The 21,017-nt window shown below is 30.4% G+C and overlaps 1 protein-coding gene across 4 annotated transcripts in view; it reads right to left on the bottom strand.

Annotated features, from left to right (window-relative positions):
- The window catches only part of LOC132739926 (gamma-aminobutyric acid type B receptor subunit 1-like), a 38,311-nt gene that overhangs the window by 14,173 nt on the left and 3,121 nt on the right, over window positions 1–21,017 (bottom strand). For 2 of the 4 annotated variants that reach the window (XM_060727757.1, XM_060727756.1), the window contains exons 2-3: window positions 13,705–13,928; window positions 274–411 (exon numbers count right to left, since the gene is read on the bottom strand). In XM_060727757.1, coding sequence (XP_060583740.1) covers window positions 274–411; window positions 13,705–13,923 — 357 coding nt within the window. In that variant the 5' untranslated portion in view covers window positions 13,924–13,928. Of the gene's footprint in view, window positions 1–273; window positions 412–13,704; window positions 13,929–14,396; window positions 14,531–15,585; window positions 16,311–21,017 lie in introns of those variants that run through there. The other 2 variants (XM_060727759.1, XM_060727758.1) reach the window with 2 other exon arrangements.

The following is a 21,017-nucleotide window of genomic DNA, read 5'->3' as shown; positions in this document are numbered from 1 at the left end:
CTGAATAATTCTTGCTGGTGGTCTTCGTCCGATTTTGACATTTTAATTAAGCAGGAGAACTGATCTTGGACTATTGAAACTAAATTCTTATTGCAAATGCTTTCTGTTCTGATTCGGTAGAAAGTGATTTATCCATCTGATTGCAGTAACTATTTTGTCAATGGTAATCTGTCGGGGTTTTCTTGAGAAAAAGAAACACTCTGAAACAACGTGACTATATATCAACAAAACACACAACAAATGTTAACCTGTTTTATATAACTCCTGGCCTACCTGAGTGAGATTCCAGAGATGGGAAACTTGCGAAGTCGCTTCAGACTCGACTGAACAGCCAGCACCAAGAACCATGTGGTACGTTGGATCGTTGTGCAGAGATTCAAACAGTTTATAGACAGACAATCCCTCATTACACTGTAACGATACAAGTGGTATAATACATGTTCCGAAACTTAATTCAAACGCTTTCTAGTAGGCGACAGTGACTGTGCGACTTTCGTTTGTACATGTAGATTATATTAACGTATATTTTATATTGACTTATGATGGTACACTAAGACAAATGGTGTTCAATTAGAAAACATTGCTCTTTACATGTGATTCCTTGATACAAAGATGGCGATCAAACGTTTTTAGATTACAACATTACTTTTAAAATGAAAGGCTAATTTAGTGGTTAATAAAACAGATATAAAGTAGCATTTTTTTTTCTTTTTAACGTATAAATTATCTTCAGAAGTACATATCATAAAGCACTTATACGAGCTAAAACTTGTGATATGGGGCTTACGTTATAATTAGACATGAAGTAAATCATTAAATCAAAGGTTATTATAAGGTGTGAGGATTTCGTTAATGATAAATTACGACTGTACAAGCTTCCTGTTGTTATAGAAGGACAGATTGATCTTCAATGTTACACGGTGACTTCTCCAATCGTGGACATGACATACTGGTTCATTAAGCTCAGGTCAGAGACATTGTGTAATCATAATGATGATTAAATAGCTTATTGACAATTATTTATCAAGTGTTCACAGCTTAAATCTTACAAATAAAGCATGCAACTGTTTTTTCCTCTAATGATTTAGTTTACTTGATTAACCTTACGATACACTTAACGACCATAATTTCGCAACATTTTGTTATTTTGTACATAATATGAAAAGAGTAATAATTATGTGACAATTTTCTATTTCAACTCTCAAAGTCTTCTCCTTCAGAAATACAAAATTTTCAGACGTTTAATCTAATTTTTAAATGCTTTAACATAGTCCTCTATGTAAACCTTTCAATAACTAAAAAATGACAGATCCAAATCCATTTTTACTCTTGTAGCGATGACCTGCAAGATGAATTGTAAGTCTTTGAAAGAGAAAAAAGTCACAGGGTACCAAATTTGAAGAAACTGATTTTTAGTAGCTTCTTTGTGTGCAGGAGCGTTGTCACGAAGAAGATACACGCCTTTCATACAAGTCGAATGTCGAATTTTATATAAGTGTTTTTCAAATTTTCTTAACACGACATCTTTATAATACTTGGATGTGACAGAAAGGCCTCTAGAAACAGAAATATGGACAACAATTTTACGTTATTATTGACAAAAATAACGTACACGACTTTCTTGACACTTGTCAATTGCTTGGTAATACATGGTCGACGAACATTTTGGTAACCCAAATCTAAATGTTACACTTGTGTAATGTCGTAAAATAGTAGAATCAACTTTCATTACCAGTCACAATTAGAAAAATGGCGGTTGTCATATTAAGGAAGATTTTTCAGTAATTTTAGGCTTCTTTTTCCGGCCAAATGTCAGGAAATTGTGTATCCATCTGCCAGTTGTTCGCCCTACTTTCTAGTGATTCTTCAGAATCGTATGATGTTCCTGAGATATGGAACGTGAAAGTTTTGCATTTTTGCCAATGATAAGTGCTTTTGTCGGTAACTATGGAGCGTTTTCTACCAGACTTACAGCCATCTTTTATTCCCTCGTGCCCATTCTTAAATTTATACATTCAACTCGTTACAGTTGCATAAGATACTTCAATGTTGCCATAAATATTATAAAGATAATTATAAACATTTATTTTATGCTTTTCAGTGGATTACTGATTTATCCGTGAAAATTATATTTGGTAATTTCACAGTGAAAATTATCAAAATATAATTTCACTCTTTTCAATGACGAAACTACTTTTTAAAGATTTTCCCCATGTGGTACCTCAATTTTATTTTTGCTGACAATTCTCAAAGGTTATTATAAGGTGTGAGGATTTCGTTAATGATAAATTACGACTGTACAAGCTTCCTGTTGTTATAGAAGGACAGATTGATTCTTCAATGTTACACGGTGACTTCTCCAATCGTGGACATGACATACTGGTTCATTAAGCTCAGGTCAGAGACATTGTGTAATCATAATGATGATTAAATAGCTTATTGCCAATTATTTATCAAGTGTTCACAGCTTAAATCTTACAAATAAATCACGCAACCGTTTTTTACTCTAATGATTTAGTTTACTTGATTAACCTTACGATACACTTAACGACCATAATTTCGCAACATTTTGTTATTTTGTACATAATATGAAAAAAAAGAAAAGAGTAATAATTATGTGACAATTTTCTATTTCAACTCTCAAAATTTTCTTCAGAAATACAAATTTTCAGGCGTTTAATCCAATTTTTAATGGCTTTTACATTGTCATGTATGCATACCTTTCAATAACTGAAAAATGACTGTCCCAAATCCATTTTACCTGCAAGATGTATTGTAAGTTTTGAAAAGATGAATAAGTCACAGAGTACCAAATTTAATGAAATTGATTTTTAGTAGCTTCTTTGTGTGCTGGAGCGTTGTCATGCAGAAACTACATGCCTTTCATACAAGTCGAAGGTCGAATTTTATATAAGTGTTTTTCGAATTTTCTTAACACGACATCTATAATACTTGATTGTGACAGAAAGGCCTCTAGAAACAGGGCCTCTAGAACAGAAATATGGACAACAATTTCACGTTATTATTGACAAAATAACGTACACGACATTCTTGACACTTGTCATTTGCTTGGTAATAATGGTCGACGAACATTTTAGTAACTCGAATCTTAATGTTACACTTGTGTAATGTCGTAAAATAGTAGAATCAACTTTCATTACCAGTCACAATTAGAAAAAAATGGCGTTTGTTATATTAAGGAAGCCTTTTCGGTAATTTTAGGCTTCTTTTCCCGGCCAAATGTCAGGAAATTGTGTATCCATCTGCCAGTTGTTCGCCCTGCTTTCTAGTGATTCTTCAGAATCGTATGATGTTCCTGAGATATAGAACGTGAAAGTCTGGCATTTTTGCCAATGATCAGTGCTTTTGTCGGTAACTATGGAGCGTTTTCTACCAGACTTACAGCCATCTTTTAATCCCTCGTGCTTATTCTTAAATTTATACATTCAACTCGTTACTGTTGCATAAGATACTTTAATGTTGCCATAAATATTACAAAGATAATAATAAACATATAAAGCTATATCTAATAAAAAAAATATGTGTAAACAGTTAAATTAATTTGATTCCATCACAATCATTTATTAGCTCCAGTGTTTGAAACAATTTTTGTCTAAAAGGATTGCAATATTTTTTAAATGAATCGTTACTCGTTTACTTTAGTAAATCGTTTAACTATTAATCAACCCTAACCCGACAGTAAATAAAACATATTTTCAGAAACTAAATTGGTTAGTGTTCATTTGTAAGCAAAATTAATTAGGTCGAACGGCGCAGTCGTTCTGTAAAGTTAGTGAAAGTAATATTCTGCTGAGGTGACAAGGTGACAGTGTTGTACAGATTTAAACAATTGTTTGTAGATCGATTACTGCTGATCGTCCACGACTTGTGATTATTGTGTTGACATTGCGTTAAATACGTAAATAAAGTGGCTTCATTTGCATAATTATTTGACTAGTGTAATATTGCTTTTGTTAAATAGCCATGCTAAACTTCTGTAGTTTTATGTGATACAAATGTAAACTGCGTTGCAGTTGACTTTGACCGTGTCTATGATATCAGAAGTGATAAATGTCAATTATAGGCCCATGTAGAAATGTTAGAACAGTGTCACGAGCATTCATTATTACTTGATGTGTCTATGAGTGCAGTCTTCTGTAATTAAGTCCACTAATCAAAGGAACGTACCGATAGAACAATAATGGCGGATAAAAATCCCGAAGACACGCTAAAGTATCTGAAATATAACCAAGACCTTTTAGGAAATGTCCTATAGTTCTGCTTTTGTACCTGGATAATGTTTATCATATCTAAAAAGGTTTTTAATGATATATGTTAAACATAGAACTTTATTTACATTATATAAATTGCATCTAAGTAATAGAAAGAGCATCGAAACACGAGGCTATCTGATTTGTACGAGGGGGCGTAGCCCCTGCGTATTATTCAGATTGCCGAGTGTTTTGATGTTCTTTCTTTTTTGTATCATATTAAAACATAAAAACAAGTTCCCTGTTGTCACAATATGAAACCCCGGGAAAAAGTAACCAATGGACGAGCATCTGAATATGAATTTCGGTCGCTTTCCCTTTCTCTTCCGTCATAATAAGTAAACCCCAGCAAAAATGAGCCAATCAATGGGTATGCTCTGGAGTGCGGGTAACTTATACCTGCACTGAAGTTAACACTTTGTGCATGTATATGTATACGATTTAACTCTGACATATTTTCAAAAGAAAGGTGCCCAAACTATGATACAACTTGTGACATATAGAAAAGAGGTCTTACGCTGATCTTCACATATCGATTTTCATATCAAAATATTTTAGCAAGAAACTTGTGACATAAAATACCTGATAATGTATCATAGGTAAATATTATAGATAAATATCAGTGATTTATTTATGAAGATGATTTATCATTCTCAGAGATCTTAATAGCAAAACCATGTATAGAAATAAAACTATTGAATTTAGTTATATATAGTTAGGTGATATACATTTATTTCACCTAATCAACTATGATTTCCGTTATTAACATAGATGCTTATTTGCAATTAAGGGAAGTTTTCAGACATGTTTAAAATTATAGTTATATACAACGTAGTTTATATATAGATTTTAGATCATGGCAGAGTAGGGTCGGAAGGTAATAATAAGCCCCTTATAACCAGAGGAGTTCTACCGGAGGAACATGGTTTATTCAGGTTCACTTTTAGGTTCGTCACTGGCGTGAATTAATTTCCTTCCTAATTAATAAAAGTATAAACAATTAATTTTTTTTCGAATGTGATTGTTCCATTTTCAAATGATTTGGTATATCTAATTCATTTTATAGGTGCTAATTGATGATTAAATACTTCCCTGTTAAAATCAGTGTATCCCACCAACACGGTGTAAACAATCCAAACATTAGTTTTAACCACTTAGTAGCTTTGTGTTTGTTAAGTCAGCATTCATTCCATTAAATCTGTCAATTGACTGCGCTGCTCTTGACAGATTAAATTGCATTAATGAATGACTTACAAACTTTTACATGATATAGGCATTTTTAGTAAAGTGCTTCACTTTATCACTGACTGAAATACGTTTTGTAAGACCATCAGAATATAAGCAACTTTTTGGCTGTATCTACTTCAAATGGTAAATTGGTTTTTGTCCGTCTTGAGTTTTACATTATTATACACTGTATGTTGAGACACGTCTACTTAATGCAATCGCAAAGATGATTTATTTTCAATAGTGGCAGCTTGCAATAAATGATACAGTTACCGGAAGTAAAAGGTGCTTGTTATCAAAATAACCCATGAATATTGAACTGTACATACTTACAATACATGATTCAGAGATTTTGTATCTACACAGTTTAGTAGTCAGCTTAATTATGCTGGTCTCTAAGTTAAAATTATTTATCCTTATATGATAGACACGTTTAGGACATTCATGTGAAGCAAGCTACGTGTAGTAATTAACTGTATATATTACAATGTGTAAATGAATGTCGTAACACTTCACTTCCCAGTTGTCATTTTACCCGTCAATATTTGCATTTACAGGAAAGAAGTAAATAGCTAATTGATTTTATTTTACCGGAAATGTAAACCAGCCTCTGCTAATTGTAGTTTTTACGTAAATTACTGTCTTGCGTGCAAGAGTAAAACAAACTACTCAACTACGCCATTAATTTCTCGTATTGGCGATAGAAAGGTTCCTGTATCACATCTTATATCTAAATTAAACACACCCACGAAATCAAATTAACACCTATATTGTATATAACAAACAGACATTAAGTGTGCCTATATGCTCTAAGCTACATTAGCATTCCATTAATTTCTATAAAGACGACATTATATCTATGTCGGAAAACGACTGCACAACGTGCAAATTTTATATGACTGATTACCTGAGTAACGAGCAAGTCACAATAAGAAAAATACAACCATAAAAATATATTCACTTTAAGTCTGCCTTTGATCAATATTCATTAATGAAGTTGATGTCTCTATGAAACAGATGCATTAAACATCGTTAAAATTTCTCACATTTTGTTGTGTTACATTTGGTAAATGAGCAAAAGATAGGCAAAAAACAAAACAAAAACAAAAACAGTCAAATATATTAAGCGCAGAGAGAAATTTCAAGAAAACGGGTGGACATGCCAACATTTTAGTTAAATTGCTTTTTCTTTGATCTGTTCTATATAACATAGTGAAAAGTCCGTTTAAATAAACTGTAGCAACGCTTGTTATTCCTGCAAGTACATAAATGTTTAGTAATAGTTATGACACAAATGCATAGTCTTGCGTAATTTTAGTTTGTAACTGACAAAATTTAATGCTACTGAATTAGGAAAGATTCGATTGAATTAGGCTGAGATTCGAACTTGTATTCTCCTGCGTGTAACCGCAAATAAGAACCCCCATAGACCACAAAAAAACAAAACAATTTTCTGACGCTGTTTTCAGCCGTTTTTCTTATACTCGTATGTTCACTCAGCCATTAAAATATATGTACCCTAAGATTGCTCAGTACAAATATCCACATAGACAAATCAAATATTCAATTTATGGTACTTATCTCGACAAACTGACTGTGTTATGTATACAGTATAACATTTTGGGAGACAAATAGTTTGGTTGTTTCTAGAGGGTGTTGTTCTACAGAGTAAAATATAGTGGAAATTTCTATTTTCGGATAAAATATTGCTGTTGTAAAGAGGTAATTGCTGTACAGAGGCTATACTGTTTATAAGTCCAAAATACTAAAGACGTGAGAATCACTCCTTAGCAACAACGAGAATAGTTACCAAAAGGGTTTTGAACTGCAAAGGTTATACTATATACATATGTTCCATTTAAAGAAACTATTTATTTCTGAAAAATACTAAGTTTCTCATTGACCTACGTTGTTTTGAAATTTCAACTATTTTGTAAGAAAGAGTAAACGTTTGACTGGCCGCCCTTACCCCACCCCCACACCACTACCACCTAACAGCAAGCAAAGCAAACATGCAATTACACGATACAAGATGACTTGATGCCTTATAAGATCAAGTCTTATCACAATTTATCACATAATTACGAGGCAAAAAATCCAAAAAAATACTGCGTTTATCCTTTTCTCCGATCCGCGAATATGTTTAAAATATATGACATAGGTGGCTCTAACAGACAACATCGTGATGAAATAATCTCTCTTGAAATCTATAATAAAGATATCTGCAATCTATTATACTCACTCTTTCATAACTAATGTATAGTAATACAGTAATGTCTAATGTTATACAACTATGATGACAACTTTAATGATCATGTATGCATTGATGAAATGTTGTGCTTTATATTATAACATTGGTAAATCACGATAACTATTTTTTCTATATATTTCGTAAGAATGTATTCAAAGTTTATATATAGTATGAAAGACTCAATCTAACATGCTTTTGATTCAATTACTAATTTATCCGTAAAACTTTTCAATGAAAAGACTATAATCTAAAATAATTTTCCCATGTGGTACCTCCATTTTATTTTTGCTTACAAATCCGATATTGTTGGCTGTTTAAAGTAAACCAAAACTAAAATTGAGATGAAAAATACTTAATTTTCAAACGTTAAAAAAAGTAAAAAAAATTAACTTTAGTTCAATTCATTCAGTTAACCAATTTATTATTTCATTTCATTTTAACAGTCTGAAAAACTTGTCTTCCACATGCAAAACTGCTCTTGATAACATTTGGGCATATTTAAGTATCATACGAGCAATAACTGTAATGCAATGTGTAAAACAATGGCAGCAATGGCAGTTACCAAACCGAAGGATCAGTAAACAACCCAACGTTCGTGAGACAACCTATAAAAATTGTTTTCCAAATTCCTAGAGGCTTCTTAAATGTTTAGTCATTTGTCAACAATTATTTATTGTCTGTAACATTCCTCAAATAAGTTTTCTTTCTCATGAATGTATGTAGAAATAACAAATCCAAATGAAATCCCTCTGAATCAAACACATTTATTTTTCCTCCTGTGAAATACACAACTTTAAAAATGGCGGTCGCTTACATTTCAAAGGACAGTTTAATATAAACTTCCACAAAATTGAACAGATAAAGGCTCGGCATGGTGTAACATTTTCTTCTTCTAGAATTGTTTGATGTAGTTATTGAAACAAGCGACCATGCATTTTTTATATAAATAGATAATACCACCACCACCATTTAATGTTGATTTTCTGATTTATTTTCTTACTCTTGTTCATGTATTTATGAGAAATACGTCTGCAATTGAGGGCTACCAGTGGGGAAAACAGATTTGATATTTAAGTCGTTATTGAGAAATTTCATTTAAACTTGCATTTAGGCATAAAATAAAAATGAAATTTGTTGTTTTATTGTAAGACGTTTTTTTATTCCATTTCGTGAACTTAAAAAACAATAATCGCGCCAATCATGAAAATACTGCGTTTATGCTCACTCGATGAAACAAAATTTCATCTTACACAAAAACAAACAAATATCCTCTATTTTTTTAGCAAGATGTGATTTCCGCCGTAAAACAATGATTAAAAAGAACACAAGAGAAAATATAAGCTTTAAGAAATACCAAAATGATTAATGCTATATTCAGGAAATAAAATTACAATCCGTCTAAATGTTCACCTCTATGATCTATCTGTAAACACTGGTAATGTGTTCCATTAAAAATCACACTGTCAAACTAATCAGCATGATTTCCCATGAAAGTTCTTGTTAAAGGACTAATGAACATAATAGGGAAAAATGAATTATTCAGGTAGGGCCATTTACCTGAAGTTCATAGTACAAGCATTCCCTTTCATTAGACTTTTGTATCAATTATACAAAACCGAGAAATTCTGACGTATTCTTCCTAGAAATTGTGGCATTAACTACAATTTTCAGCTACGTTACCCTATAAACGCTCGTGCCGTGAAAAAATGAAGTAATTGTAGGGTTGACCATTTTATCATTTTCAGTGCGTTTTTTGTTTTGTTATTTTTTTTTCAAGAAAAGAAAAACTGTTGTGTACATGGTACAAAACATATCTGTTTTGTTTTTTATGTACAATTTAATGATTAAGCTCTAAGCATGAGGTTCCAGATGGTCATATTATGTTCATCAGAATTATCACTAGTTTACAAGATGAAGTTATTCTTAATATTTTCTGTTTTAGCTCTTGATTTTCATACAAGGTTCCAGTTCCCCCGTTATAATAACAATATTAATTCATATCAATTCGACATACTTTTCCGAATAATTAGTAGGTGTGTTGATAAAAATTAAAGAAATAACGTATAAACTATTAAATAATTATAGACATGTCTAAATATTATAATACTGCATATTTGTTACGTCGCTTTTCATTGGAAAATCGTGATGTTTGTATAAACTGTAAAGGCTGCAAAGGTCAATTATGAAGTAATTGTTTATCTCTTTTTTGTGGTAATGATATTTTTTTCAAACATAAGATAATCGCTAGAATTCAAGATGGAACATATTTCAATATCAGTCATGTTTTGACGAATGTAAATTATTAAAACAATTTGATAGTGATTCGACAAATGTCTATAAAAACATACAAATGTAATCAAAATCAGAACAATGGTTTTCGTCATGATTTATTCGTGTTAGATTTTCATTTTGATGTCACGGACACCAAATATTGAATGGAATTTAAATATTATTTGAGACACTCTAAAAGGGGGTCAGGAAAATTTGTATTTCTGATATGGACCCTGTGGCTTGTGAGAGGTTATTACAAGAAAAGTACGTACACATGAACGACTGACACATAATCATCACCTTGGTTATATTGTGCTGTTGATGCTTATACTGTTACATACATACATATAGTTTCATATTTCTATTAATCTGCCAATATAACGGAAATTATTATACAGTAACATGATAGCATTTGTCATAATTCTATGGTGTATGAACAATTTGTATCTAATCATAAAAGTCTTTGTGGTTTTTGTTAATTTATCTGCTTTACATTTGTTATTATACGTAAAATTATACTCTCATAGAGATCAAATATGATAGAATACAGAAGAAATAGACACACACATTAATTGTACGTTTATTGAAAGGTATAGTGTGTATATTGCTTCAATAGAGTTTTATAGTTTCATCTAACTTACCCATTATTGCAACAGTAAGTAGTGCAATTGTCTAGATGCCTGTTTCACCAGTTTCAATGATTACTGCTAATATTTAAACAGATTTCTGAATATAGATCGCGCGCCACATAATGTTATGATTTTTCTATCATCAACATGTATCATAAGTTTAAAAAAGACATGCGTATCCTACAGATAAAATTTGAGATTACCGAGCTCGTTTTCCAGTTATCTTATTTTGATTTGAAAGCTTTGCTAATTCAAGGGCAGAAAACGTAACATTTATCTAACAAATAATTGTTTACTATTAGTTTATATCTTATTTTTTCATTGGTCACAATACAAAAATTAAATGGATTTTTTAAAACAATTTTGTTTACAAATTTAAATTTTTTAGCCAAGATAACTGAAAAAATGGAGCTCACCCAACCTCCCCCATGTTTTTCATCTTGCAAAATTTAAATTGATTTTATTATTCAATTTGATTTCTACCTTTATGACTAAATGTATAACGCCATTAACTCAATATTTGTATTTATCAATGTTCATGACCAAAGCATATTAATTAATGCATTAGATGTATAGAATGATAGACCGGTTATATCTCACAAAACCGCCATTCTACCATTACACTAAGGCAATTAAACAATGGAATATTGTCACGTGCTTTGCACATTTTAGCAGTAATGCTTGCATTTTAAATCTTTATAACTATAGATTATGTCATTCACCAGTATCACGTATACTTAATTAGGTTAATTAAATATGATACTGTACACTAACACGTACAATGTCACGTTATCTTTCTAATATAACATGTGTTATGAAAGTCATGGTTGTTCTAATATATTCAAATATTTGTAAGATTTCGTGTAACTGGATACGACGTTCATTAATATATACCGGTATTATATGCTCATCTATTCAACTCAATCTTCAATATTTAAAACTAAGTCCTTTTGTAACTTTATAAATAATTTTCAATAAATCATCGTTCTTCCCGAAATTTTTGTGGCGATGATTTTTATATAAATAAATGCAACAACAGAAATAAAATAATCATGTAATAACGTGGTGGAATTTGTCTAATACAACCCTTATTCTAATAGTTCATTTATAGTTTGATGAATTATTCAAAATATTAATAGGCCAGTTTAAATGACCAACTGATCAAATATTAAAGGATTATAAACAATTTTAGTTTTTATAAATACAATTTTATTTGGTATCTACAACAATCATTTGTGTGTTACACTCTCTTGAATTTCACTACATTCAAATTATCAATATCAAGAAAATAAGACTGCGAGAACCACTTATTTTCTTTAGTTAGTTTATATACATACATGTATCATTAAATGGATTTCTAATAATTTATATCTGATGTTCAATAATTCTTGTTATTAACTAATGAACATAATCACGAGAACGTGCGTAAATACGTTTCCGAATAATGATGATTAAGTTGACAATCTGAGAACAAATGATGTATTGTATTCATGAATGTAAGTAACCGTAAACTCCGTGTCTGTAATATAATTACATTAGTGGGTTAATGTCCTTAGAATATTAAATATTCCTCAATTGTTTTCCTTCGTTATCAGAAAACATCACAAACAACAACAACGACAATGATGTACTGTATGTCATGCCTATATGAGCAATTATTACTGCTTTAATGGAAACATTTGTACTTAGATAACCTAAAGTTTACGTGTTTTAGAACAGGTTCCATGAAATATCTTTAAAATTAAACTTTGTTTCTTTTTTTCCTTTTTTTTGTTGTTTGATAAAATATTGAATATAAGAAAAACGATTTTGAATAAAAATAATTTTAAAATCATAAACTCTGGAAAACAAAAGAAATCCTTGATGATTTGTTGTATTTTCTACACTATGTTACACTTTAATGGATAAGGTAATACTATTTAGATTATTGCATGGTGGTTATATAACTGCAGTTTATTACAATGCTCTTGTTATTATATATACGCTCCAATACATGCGCATATATTGATGTTTTATATACAGACGGATATAATTGTACATTTTATTTCTAATATTATATCATTCTGGAAAAAATCGATCTTGGTCATCTTGAAAGCAACGTAACTGTAGAAAGTTTGTAATTTACATGATTACATTGTAAATCCAGGCAACGAGAAGAAGTTAATCAACATGTAAACCAAGTAAAAACGTACAAGACGGAGCGATATGTTTTATAGTAATCAAATTGAAAGAAATGAGCGCAGACGGCTGATATTTATGTCCTTATTAAAACCGTTGTTACTTCATAAATGTGCCTGAATCACATTTTATCTTCTTCGTATCTATATCATATGATACTATTAGTCCGTCAAATCATGAAATGTCTTGGGAAATACCGGAAATTAAAAAAAAAAGACAAAAAACAAAACAAAAAAAACAATACAATACGAAATGCGTTTTTAAGCAATTAATATCGGTGAAAAACAAAATCACCTTGAATACAATAGCCATATTTTTATTTTCTAGAAATATTGTAAACATAAAATGGCTTCATTGAATTTCAGGTCGATAGTGTACACATATATTTAAGACTTGATGTGTTTTTTTTTCTAATTAATCAAATTATATAATGAAATTAAATGGTAAACAATTAAACATTATGCCTCAGAAACTTGTAGATTTTTCTTTCGGTAGAAAGGGCAAACATGAGTTTTTAAATGTTAAATGCTTATCACTTGAAGAAAGTAGCGCTGCATGTGAAGTTATTTGTCATAAAAAATCAAAATGTTAACAAATTCGTATTTTGACTTCTATACAGATTTAAATATATTTAACACTATAACTAAACTATCGTAATTTGCAGACAGGAAAAGAAGGTTCAGTCATTCGGGCGATGAGTAAAGTCTTGAAATCTACTACAACCAGAAATATAATAAAACATTTGATGAAGGCAATAAAAATATTTAAAAAGGAAAAAAATTTGAATATATTTTCGTGTCATTTTTCAGCTAAAAATGTTAACCTTAGGAAAGAACTAATTATTAGTTACATATAAAACAGTATATAAATTCTCTACCTTGGTATCAATCCAATTATACGTCAAATTATAATCACGTAGAATTGCGCCATTGTTGTTCACATCATCTAGCGCCATCTGTAGAGCTGGTAAACATGACACGCCTCCACTCCAGCCATCCCCAGTCATGGGTAAAAGTCCCAACAACCGAAGCTCCTTGGCATATAAAGACAGAATACACGTAATCAGCGTCAGTAACAAGTAATAACTTCTTAACATGTTACCTACAAAATAAAAATACACGTCTTAACATTTTATCTACAAAATGAAAATACACATCTTAACATGTTATCTACCAAATGAATACACATATATTTCTAAAAACTTTTCTCAAAACATTTTTTATAGAAATCTGGAAACGAAGTGATCCTTTGGAAGCATTAAACACAACACAATTACAAAAGAATTGAAGACTCGGTTTGATTGAGTCTGCACATGAGGGATAATGAATGCGGGCAACATCTCTCACGCCCCCTAGCACCGACTTGATCGGTACTCAACATGAGTACAGTTTGTTTAGCCACGACGTTGTAAAACGAAACTTAATACGATGATAATAGCTTAAAATTGGCTGACAGAGGTATGTCAAATTGGAGTGTCATGAAATAATTCAAATATGCACCGAAACAATAGTATACAGTCTGTAGATGAATACTTTAATGTAAATCTTTATCAAACCTTTTAGTTATTACCTTTTACAAAACATTTTATTTGTTTCTCGTAAATGTCGCATATGTTCGTAACTCAATGCTCCAACTTTGCAGTGTCTTTAAAAGACCACAAGCTTCATACCTCGAACATGAGGTATGAGACCCCCAATATTTCTCTTAAAGAATATATGTTATAAAATTTTATATCATGAAAAATTTAAATTCATTATGTCATATAGATTTCAGTCTGGTTTTATGTATATATGTAACGGTAGCAAACGCTTTGGTTCACTCAGGCCTACCCTGACTATTATACTGCAACCGTCAATTATTCAAAAACATTGCGCTCAAATTTATTGTTTTTTCTTATTTTCTATTTCATAAAAATTTAAAAAGTAAACCAATTACTCTTATAAGATTATAGTTGGATTATAACACTGAGTGCCTAGTAAAATATGAAACAGTGTAAGTTCGGGCAAGACGCAAACACTAAAGAGTTAATGTTAAATTTCAATCTCAAATTTATTTATACATTGGGTATTAACATTGAAGTTCTATTGAAAGTCTAGTTATCACACATTTGAAAGATAACAAGAATTTAAAAAAGATAATAAATGTATCTTTTTATTTGTTATTATTATCATTTTTAAATCTAATGGAAATTGACGCACTCTGTTATGCCATGCTTATAAAACGTCGAAACTAGTAATCAGTTAATAAAATAATGCCTTTTATCATTAAGTACACTGATCCCACTAAAAACTCTTCTATTTCAGATCTGAATGTTTCCACATTCGTTTCAACATTGTGACAGGCAAATTTAAGTAAACACTGTGAAATATTTTGTCCCCAAAAATGCACTATTATATCCAAGATAAAACTATAACTCCGTTTTCATATATTTGAATAAATATATAGGTATTGATCTCACAAATGTCTTATCAAAAGTCTTGTTTCTTCTTTCTGAAATGTCCTCAGGCGACTAAATTTATAAACTATCTTTGACTGTTTGATGTTTTTCGATTAGCTCTACTCGCTTTGAAAGTGACTGTCTAATAATTGCGCTAGGAAGATCACTACGTTATAATATCTTAATTACACTGGTTTCTATGAGAATAACCGATATTAAGAAAGTTTAGCAGAATGACAAATACTTACACGCATGTACTTAAAATACTGACTTGACGAAAATAAATAAAATAGAAGAAAAAATATCTCTAGAACGACTTACCTGATTAGAAAATGTCACATTTGTTAGAATCACATGTTACTGTGAACATCGAGTAAACAAATCTGTCTCTCTCGTGTTCAATATAACAGCACGTGAGGGATAACCTTCAAAAGAGACTGCTTTATCTTTCCAATAGAGAAATATAACCCATTAATTATTGTAAGGATTATCAGATTTGTTATCATGTTCGTAGAGTCAAGAAAATTTGTTGTTGTTGATTTTTGTTTTGTTTGCTTTTCATTTTTTTCCAACGAAATTCAATAGAAATGCAGGAAGTAAATCATTAATTTCATTAACTAATCATGCGCGTAGTTAAAAAATATTAAGTGAAAAGTTAATAATGTTCCGACTGAAACCACCTTTAAATATGCATATAAAACTAATTATATGTTGATTTTCAAGAAAGAAAAAGTGGCGTAGTTTTGTAAACAATCTTAATAATTTGAATAATCAATAGGCTAACTTATATAAAAAAGTATATGAAATAAAATTTCACGTATTGAAAAACGTATCTGTGATATTTACAATCCAAACTTCCTTACTTATATAAAATCGTATCAGATATTCTTGAGAAACCTGTGATCAAGAGCTATTTATAGAAATGTAACATCCGTACGCGACATCGAATTGACCAATCCTACACGCTGTCTCTGCTCTAATAAGAAACGTTTATATATTTGTTTGCTATCAAAACACAGCAATTGTTCTAGTTTTCTATGAATTGTCAATTTTGTGTAACTATGTGAAAAACTACGGAAACGGAAAAAAAGACATTGAAAATTTTGTCCTTATCTTAATTTGATGGGTCAACATTGGAATAATTAAATGTACCCATTAAGTCATTCTCTGTTTGTGTTTAACGTATATGTGAAGTGTGAAACAGTAAGGTTATTCCACATATTCGATAAATTGTTTTCAAAGGTGAAAACATATTGTAAAAATTATTGAAATACGACTTTTGGGAATATTCTAACAATTTTTATGTGATCAACCGTTTTAAACTTACATGTTTGTTATGTTTACTTAACCCTCGGCTTACTAGACTTAAATATATTTACAGACAACATAAATGATGGTTTTCGTTCTTACTGCTAAAACATATTGATATATTTAATAGTTCCGTCGATTATTCTTACACGTGAAACTTCTAGGATTGTTGCACAAAGATTGGGACTCGAAACATTTTTCTTTGTATTATGAATTAAATTGAAGATACTTTATTTGTATAATATGACAGATACCCATACTTTATTTGTTTTCAGTATGATGATGTCGTAGCTTTCCTAGAAGCAGGTATTTTAGAAATACTCTCGAGAATACATGAGCATGAAATCAGAGTTTTTAATTAAATACGAGACAATAGAGTAGGCGTTGTCTGTTAATTCTGTATGAATAAACAAAATTTTAATGTAGATGTGGCACAATTGATATGAAAGGTTAATACATGTACTATCGTTGTAATATTGTTGCAATATCGTTTATACTGTACGTCCTTATACGGAACGTATGATTCCTTGATGTTTAGCTAATGTATGCGCAAATGGTATAAAATATTTTGTTCATTAAAGATATAATTAATGTTACAGATTAGACATAATAAGATCATTCTGTTACATAATTAAATCAAAAAGAAGTGACGGGAGAAAAGTTCATTATTTAACAAAATTATCTCACACATTTCATGGAAGGGATTATGGTTTTTAGCCAAAGAATATTAACTACTTACAGATATGTACGGCAATGGAGAGATTGGTTGAGCCTTTGAATCAAGTGTAATTTTCATCTAGACCTTAAGTAAATATTGTTATATTTATTATTTCTTAACTTGAAATGTGTCCATGGAACACTGATGTGCCCTCATGCCTAAACATAATGCCTTAGTTTTGTCTGTCAACGGATTGTCAGTGCATAAGCAAATATACATCTGATTCGGTAATTCTGCGTTTCCTTTGTTTTCGTATAAAGAAATCAGTTCCGACATTGTTTTTACGTGCTAGTGCGATTTATTTGATAGTTATGTTTTGATAATAAAAACACCGGTTCCATCATTGCAGAAAGCTGTTTTTATCATGAATATTAAAAAATACGTGCAACAACGCTCAATTTTATTTGTTAATCTATTTTCCATTACAGCTGTATACTAACAGAAAACGCTATTTATGCCGATATCAATATTTACAAAAGCAACCTTTTAGTTCAATCTGGTACTATACAAACTGTTGACACAGTCTATTAAATTACTGTGTATTGACCATTATATATTATTATTTGATATAAAGATCCATCGATAGTTTGTATATGAAACAGCATGAACATTATATGAATCTATATCTATCAATACATTTTGAAGTGTCTTCATAAACAATCATATTATAAGGGATAACTTTGTCCTCTTTTTCATGTAGCTAAATGTTAAATCATTCTATAAATATTGAACTGGACACACAAAATAATAGATACACATTATTATTGAATTATGTTTAATGCTTGTGGAAATATTACGTCAGTTTATTTACCAACAAAATAAGTTTGAAATCATCCTTTTATCTCATGTCAGTATTTGTCTTACTGACGGGCATTTTGATTGATTTATAATTACCGGGCTGCGTTTCATGGAGAGTCCTAAGTCTTAAGTCGGTCCTAAGATAAAAAATTGAGACAATTTTGCGTTTCAAAGAAAGTCTTAAAAAAGGTCCTAACTTATGATTCCTATATTTATGACCAACAACAGTTTTAAGTCTAGGAGTGTTTTAAAGATATCTTAAGATTTCCTAGTTCAGAACCACTCCAAAATCAAAGATGGTAGCGTTGATTATAGTTCTAAGAATATTACCTTTAATGAACAATATCTCGGTTTACATAGTTTTAAGAAATTACCTTTAATTTACAATACCTCGGTTTACATAGTTCTAAGAATATTACAAAATAAAATAGTTTTTCTGTTTTGAATATTCATTCTTTATTTTATCATTATGTTTCATTTACTATCTTTCATTTGTTTTTCGTTTATTGTTATATAATGATAATTTATAATGCATTACGAATGTTTCCTAATTTATGTCACTAACTTAAAGATTCTGAAACACATTTTTTATGGTTTAATTTCATAAATATGATGCTCAAATTAAGATGTGTCAATATTGTAAGTTCTAATAAGCATTATTTATAAAGATATTACCAAATTTAACATTTCATGTGAATAAAAGGAGGTTATTGAATCTTTTTTGTATAAATTCTAAGTCAATAAGAAATGAATGCAAATAATTTATTGATTACATATAATGTGCACAAATATTTACAAATATTTTACATATTCTTCGATGTTTGAAAATTGTTTTATTTGCATAATTATATACATATATAATTGTTTGTAAGTGTGGTAAACACACAGTAACAATATGAAATACAAAACATACAGAATCTTTAAGCCAGCTAGCCTGCGGGATGCTAGAATGCTACATAACGTATCTATTATTTCAGCAACCTTGATTTTAAACGGTTCTTTTAACATATTCGCTTGTAATGTCCTAAGAAGGTGATCTTTATTTTTGTATGTCTTATATATGTTAGTAGGTGTAGCTGTAGGCTACAATGTTGTCTACTTCAGGCTGACTGAATGTCTACTTCACGGACCTCGATATGATAATTAAAATATTATTGTCTTCCGGCTGCGATTTTTTTCTAAAAACCTTCAATCTTTAAAAATTAATACTCTGTTCAGTCTATTTTATTAATAGTCCGTTTACATCTTTGTATCGGAACGCCATTAGTACAAATTGTACATTTTCACCTCTGCAATAATGTAATTTCTGTTTAACATTAGCAGATTATAAAGACGATAAGAGAACCAGTCTCTGGAATTTCGAAGCTAAACAAATGTAAAACTATTCCCTTAGGAGTGCACTCCCCTTATTTATCATGAATTAACAATGAAAGTTAATTGGGAGAAAAAAATATATCCGTGACATATTTGACCGAATTATGCTGCATGAAAGTCTAAAGGTCGTTATTCTTAAATGATAAATATCAAGATTTCTGATAATTTCAAAACTGATAAATAAGTAATGTACTTATCGCGTTTCAACAACATATTTTCTTTCTTTCCTCTCGATGAGGAGTTAAAGCACAAAGCACATTGATGGTAATGAAGAAGTCAGTGGCTTCAATCATCTAGACATCGCTCTAAATTGAACAAACATTTCAATGAATGTTGTTCTATTTTCTACACATATCTACCTTTCAAAAGTAACACATTTTATTTGTAGAAAGAATAGGTTTGATTTTTTTATGAAGACGTTTAACGTGAATTTTTTTTATTGATGTACGTCAAACATTTGCCCATATCTATATACATATTTTTGCCAAGAATGAGTTCTGATGTGAGCTAGAAAAATGGTCAAAAACAGTAAGATACTAGGAACTCTTGTTGTTCACCTGCTCTGTGAGAACCCATACCATGTATGGTGTATTTTATTACTACTCCTATTAAGATATAACGATTTATTGTATACGTAGGAAAGTCTAAGTTATGTAGTGTTATAACCATTCTTACCACTTCCCTGTTTCAGCACATCCAATAAGTAAACATATAATCCCAAGCGTACTTTAGAATAAGTTAAGCGGAATTACATTATTAATTGAGTATGAAATAGATCAAACACATATTTAATCTATATTTCTTCGATTTCATGTGCAATATAAGTTATCACTAAAGGTTAATTAACATTAACATTTTTAGCCAATGTAATAGTTCGTCGGTAGTTAAAAAAATAACTGCTCTTGATCATGGAGATGTCTACTTCGTACTGTTAAAGCGTTTTTAATCTCTGCGTTATCATTACCATATTTGGACATAGCATTATAGCGGGAAGTTATGTCACCCAGTAAAAGTGTCAGTAAGTTCTAAGCCGTTTCTTTTGTAAAAAAATATTAACATGTTCCAACTGTTAAATAATATCAACAAAAAACAATGAAATATATTTTCTGTTTAAATTTTCGTTTCCTTATTCACATAAGTATTCATGCTTTTGCTTCATCAATGTGGTCGCAATCCGTCCGTTGTCAACTTTTCGTTCCAACTACGTATCCTCTGAATCCAAATAGTCAAATTTAATGAAGCTTGCTCACGATGTTACTAGAATACTTACCTCTATCAAAATTATTCAAATGTTCTTGCTCTATTAAGTAATAGAAACTTACAAAAATCTTCTTTTTGAAACCTGATATACAAGACCTTAGATAGATAGTACCAAACATTATCAAATTATCGGGTAAAAATGGCCCAGACCTTGAATCACTTGAGCTTTAAAAAGTTATGTCGAACCAAATGCGTGGAGCGTAGATATTTGCTGTAAAGCATTCTTGTATGGGTTTCACCAGGTTTGTTTATGAAACATCATATAACTCTTTGGCTAAACTCATTACAGGGGTTA

Source organism: Ruditapes philippinarum, unplaced genomic scaffold (genome assembly GCF_026571515.1).
Source record: "Ruditapes philippinarum isolate M1 unplaced genomic scaffold, ASM2657151v2 ctg1040_1_1_1_1, whole genome shotgun sequence".
In the NCBI taxonomy this organism is placed as follows: Eukaryota; Metazoa; Mollusca; class Bivalvia; order Venerida; family Veneridae; genus Ruditapes; species Ruditapes philippinarum.
The sequence above is the reverse complement of the archived record's forward strand: the minus strand, read 5'-3'. Positions and strand labels throughout refer to the sequence as shown.